We start from the raw sequence: 5,684 nt of genomic DNA on the forward strand, positions 1-5,684 counted from the left end.
TTCAAATTTTGTCGCAAGAAATCTAACGCATTGTTGGGTTTCTCTGGCTCTGCATACAACCCAACCAAAACACGAGAGTGCATCCATTACCCCTGACATTTCCGAATATTTCTAAATTCTTCTAAACTGCGTTCAATTTAATTTAATATAAGATTATTTAAAACACGCGGTTAAGTTTACTAGATCTCAGAAAAAGTTGTATTGTGTCTATTTCTGGGTTGGCAAGGATTTTTTTTTTCATTAGCAACATTATTTTATTTTTCTTAGTAAAAGCCATCCTTTTGAGAAAAATACGTTATCTTGACATCAAACTTATTTTCGCTTTTTGCTGACCTAATTGTGAACAGACGCGTTATTCACTTTAATAAACTATTAAACGTAAGCAATTATATTAATAAAAATTATACTATTTTTTTTTATTTTTTTTTATTTTTTTTTTTGTCAAGGATTTTTTTTTTTTTTTTTTTTTTTTTTTTTTTTTTTGCAAAAACATTCTATTCATTCAATAAAAAGTACACATTCACAAAGTGACACTGTTAAAATACATGTACAATGTATTTGCTCATAATTTTATGGCAACAAAATGAAAACAGATCAGTTTAAAAATGAAATAAAAAATAGCATCAGTTCATTTAATTATTTCTTTTGCTTTTTCTTCTCTGCCTCTTCTTCCCTCTCTTTCTCTATTTCTGTGATGTATTTTTCAATCTCATCAGACTCCATCATCTGTAATGGTTTTCCTCTCCTCATGACGGCCACCTCCATATTTTTACCACCTGACTGCACGACTTCCAACAAGGCTTTTATGGTCAGTTTGATACATTCATCATCATTAGCTTGTAACTCCTCAGTGTAATGTTTCTCTAAAAACTCCCTCACTGTTTTGGCACTGCGGCCTATTGTATTTGCCTTCCATTCGTGATAAGTACCAGATGGGTCTGTCTGGTATAATCTAGGAGTACCATCCATATCAAAACCTATAATCAAAGCTGAAAGCCCAAATGGACGACGACCATTACTCTGTGTATAACGCTGTTTCAACTGAGCAACATACTGTGTTATGTACTCAACAGTCACTGGGTCTTCAACTGTTAATCTGTGGCCTTGACATTCAATTCTAGCTCTGTTTATAAGAATGCGAGCATCAACTGTCAAACCTGCAAATGCTAAAGCAACGTGATCATCCAAGAGTGCAATTTTCCTAACTGTTCTGTCTTCTTGAAGTTTTGCAACAGCTTTTTTCTCTACTCCTAGAACAACTATATTTTTGCCTCTAACACCAACCGCAGTGCTGCCCTTTTTAACAGCTTCTTGTGCATATTCCACTTGAAATAATTGGCCATCAGGCGAAAAGACTGTAATTGCTCTATCGTATCTATCACTCATTTTGTTGAAAATTGCACCGTAAGAAAAACACCTTGAATGAGGTGGATGAACATTGTATTCACACACCATTAGGAAACTTATGTCGAGTTTTAAATACTTTACATACGGTTTTGTAAAATTGTTTACAATAGATTAAGAAATGCATAAAATACTAGTTAAATAACATTTTGAAACGTTTTGCTTACAAATATGCCATACACAAAATAAATGCTGTGATATAGATGTATAATCATTATTACCACTGTAAAAATGTGACTTGTGTATGTCTAATAGTTTTTTTGGTGAATTATATTGTTTCTCTCCCTTGATCTAGGAATCTAGGTAATACTGCATCTAAAATTGTAATCTTGAATCGTAGTGTGCAGCAAGGGCGTGCATTGTTTGACTAGGCCTAAAATCAATATTCACTTATTTAGTTTACATTTTGTTTTACATGAGCGATTAAAATAATCTTTCAAGATCGGTGATTTTAGTATAATTTTTCCGAGCAATTAAGTCCGTCACAATACAAATATACAGTCACAAAAATTCCCGCCTCTTCCATCAGAGCGTTAAGAGATATTTTTTTTCCAACTCGTTATTTAACCCCACACAAACCCAACATCAAACACCAACCCCCACACAAACCCTACATCAAACAAAACACCAACCCCCACACAAACCCATTCAGTCTAGTTATTAATGTTGTAATGGCCATAAAGTTGAATGCCCGATCGGCCTACGCATCGGCTCTGCTTCACCTGTTGTTATTTGGCTTTGGTCATGCTCGGCTTACCTATGTATGTAGAGAAACAAAACCTCCATTCGGCGCCAGCCCACGCCATTCCAGTCGCCCAACCGGTGCAGTAGATACCTACTGGGGCAGTGCAGTAGATACCTACTGGTGCAGTAGATACCTACTGGTGCAGTAGATACCTACTGGGGAGTCGCGAGTAGACTTGTACTAGCGGCGTGTAAAAAGTTGAAAAACATAATGTATAATATAAAATATACAAAAATAACTGCATCCAGGGTAGCGAATCGCCGGGTAAAGTAAGTAAAAATATATGCAAGGTATCAACTAGGCTTTTGCGAGATGTTTTCAACTTTTTGACGATTAAAAATTTTCTATTTAAAAACAGAAGTCAGATTTATAAAAATCGAAGGCACGTCTTTAAAAACATAATTCGTGTCTTTTAAACAGAAGATGCACTTAAAATATTAAAGAATAAAAACATTTTTTGAAAACTTCGGTCTATAAAACTAGCTAGTGTACCCGATGATTAATTTGAAATATCAGCGTTTGAAAATATTATATAAATTAAGTTCAAATATTGTTGGGGGTTATGGAATCCCCCCCCCCTTCCAACACCCCTCTGCTCTCGCCATTGGTGATCGCCTTATAATATGTCCTGATGTCACCAGTTCGTAGATAGGAACGAAGTATAAATAAAATTAGTGGTGATAGTGATCCACGTTAACGATTTAATTTATTTTTTGTAAATCAACAAGCATTACATTGAGCAAAAATTAAAAAAAGTAGGCCTAAATAAACAATCAGTGTAGTAGGCCTAATTATTACACTATTGTTTCATATATTTAGACATTGTGACAGTTAACGAAACAAATACAAAAAACGTTTATAATAATACTATAATAGGCTTTTAAATGCACCGAAAATAAGATAATAAAACAAACTTGCTTTCTTTGATAACAATAATAACATCTTTGGTCGCTCATGTGATCTCTTCAGAGGCGTAGCGACCTTTCCCCGGCGCCCGGGGACAAACTTTCAATTTGGCGCCTCCATCCCCGGGACAAACTTTCAATTTGGCGCCCCCCCCCCCCCATTCTTTTGTTATATTTTTAAAGCAAAACTGCAGCTAAAGTGAGCTTTTAATTTTTTTTTCAACCCATTTTGGCACTCCCTAGGGTCGGTGCCCGGGGACATATTACCCCTCCCCCTTCCCCCCCCCCCCCCCCCCCCCCGCTACGCCTCTGGATCTCTTTCATATTTTACCGTCTAAAATGTTTTTATATTTGTTTTTTTCTTCCACTTTTTGGTAATTCGTTCTAAATCAAGTTGCCACCAGTTTTGGGTACGATTAAATTATTTGCATAACACCCGGTCATTAGCTTGCAATCTTTAATTCAATGACAGTTATGTCTCCCGTTTCTTAGTACATGGTCGACACTCGGCGACATAATCACTCAACCGTGAAAAAAACGGTCCATGGCAAGCTGATAGAGGGATTATTTGTATTTAATCGTGTTATCTCCCCTTTTATTATTGAATATAGTAAATTTGAAATTAAATTAATATAACTAAGCTTATGTTTATTAAATAGATTTTAAAAAAAATATTCTAGCCACTGGAGAAAAACGTATTGGAAAGTTGGAAAGAAATTGTTGCATTAGAAGTGGGTCAAAATTAAGGTTATAAACATTTGTCACGTCATACAAACAAACAAAAAACCCTGACTTTTGGACTAAAATAAAGGCCTATATAATTTGTAATTGTTTAATTTTAAGTACGAAATCTGTGCTCATTACTTCCTATTTACAAATTTAATAATTTAATAGGGGAAATAACTACTAATTATGTTCTCAAAATTTGTTAAAGTTAAAAGAAATTAAAATGAATTGAAACCAAAACATTTTTTTATAATATCAAATACGATTATTAAAGTTTGTATGTTTTTTATTCTCAATTTAATCTTTTATAAAATTTAGTTTTATTCTTTTACGCAGGTTTATATTAGAAAACCACTAGCTGTATAAACTTCGTAATTTGTAGAAATGCGAGAGTTTCCTAAAATTAGTACTTCCTCAGTGCAGGTTTTTGCTCCATACAATTATTAGTTTTGTTATTGTTTATTTGAAAAAAACAAGGTAATTAAAAAGTCTAGTGACAATTTTAGCGCAATTTCCTTATGTTATCTAAAAATAGCTCTGTCGTAGCGTAAATCAAGAGCAGGGTTAGTCATACCATTGGTTAGTTATTAAAACGTTTTTATTAATTTTTTTTTCAGTATTTTACATGTTTTATTTACAATAGAGTTACATGACTAAAAACCATTGCGCGCCTAGCTACTGAACGTGATGACGCAGCCATTGAACTTGATGGCGCAGCTATTGAACGTGATGACGCGTGTGGTGTGGTTGGATAAAAATGCCTACTAATTCGGTCCAAATTTTAATTAATTCAAAAAATTTTTTGTGACCGAACGAAAGAATATTTTTGAAAACTTTCTTCTGCAATATTGTTCTAAATTATGACAGGAATCGATTGGTACATGTTTCAAGTCGCTAAGTGATCTGGTTGCCGAGATATGGGCCAAAAACTGCATTTTTTTCGAGGTTTTTTTGGCTTTTGCGGGAAATCCATGAAAGAAACCCGGAATTTTTTTGGCCTATGTTCATCCTCGTAGCTTGCTTAACATAATTGCTTTGGAACTAGTCCTCGATATTGCTTCGTTGAGGAGGAGATACGACTTAAAGCTGCGGACACACATTCATACATCCATCCATCCAGAAATGACGGGTTAATAAACGCAATTCTCCAGAATGGAAATTGCGCTAAAAAGTTTTGTTAGGCCTACTGTTTATCAATTACTAGATATTCTATTTCGGATTAAATAGGTTAAGATAAAAGAGAAATATAAACAGCGTACGTTTATTTGCCTCGACAAAGCCAGAGGCTCTGAAGTTATTCCTATGGGGGCAAAGAGGTGCGTGCGTTTGTATCTGTGTAACTGTATGTATGCATGTATGCATGTATGCATGTACGTATGTATGTATGTATGTATGTATGTGTGTATTATGTATGTATGTATGCAGTATTTCTTCCAGACTTTTTTCTCCGGGGGGGGGGGGGGGGGCACTTGAAAATTTTCGGGGGGGGGGGGGGGGGCGGTAGACTTTCTTCGGGGGGGGGGGGGGGGCGGACACTGTTAAAAGTATATATTTTCTATATAAATTATATAAATTTCATTTCGTTCGGGGGGGGGGGGGGGGGGCGGGTAAAATTTTTTTTTCGAAGATATGCCTGGAAGAAAACTCTGTATGTATGTATGTATGTATGTATGTATGTATGTATGTATGTATGTATGTATGTATGTATGTATGTATGTATGTATGTATGTATGTATGTATGTGTGTATGTATGTATGTATGTATGTATGTATGTATGTTGTATGTATGTATGTATGTATGTATGTATGTATGTATGTATGTATGTATGTATGTATGTATGTATGTATGTATGTATGTATTTTAATAGTGTGTATGTGAGTATGCGTGTAATATATTATATATGT

The 5,684-nt window shown here is 34.7% G+C and overlaps 1 protein-coding gene across 1 annotated transcript; it reads right to left on the bottom strand.

Moving 5' to 3' along the window:
• Window positions 1-519: 519 nt before the first annotated feature.
• On the bottom strand, window positions 520-1,411 carry LOC131927069 (proteasome subunit alpha type-7; the record flags this gene model as incomplete). The annotated part of the gene is given in 1 exon segment (XM_059282725.1): window positions 520-1,411. A coding segment is annotated over 1 exon segment (750 nt). The 3' UTR covers window positions 520-636.
• Window positions 1,412-5,684: the final 4,273 nt, after the last annotated feature.

The sequence above is a fragment of the Physella acuta genome, unplaced genomic scaffold (assembly GCF_028476545.2).
Source record: "Physella acuta isolate Inbredline_101_S28 unplaced genomic scaffold, ASM2847654v3 ptg001369l, whole genome shotgun sequence".
Classification (NCBI taxonomy): Eukaryota; Metazoa; Mollusca; class Gastropoda; family Physidae; genus Physella; species Physella acuta.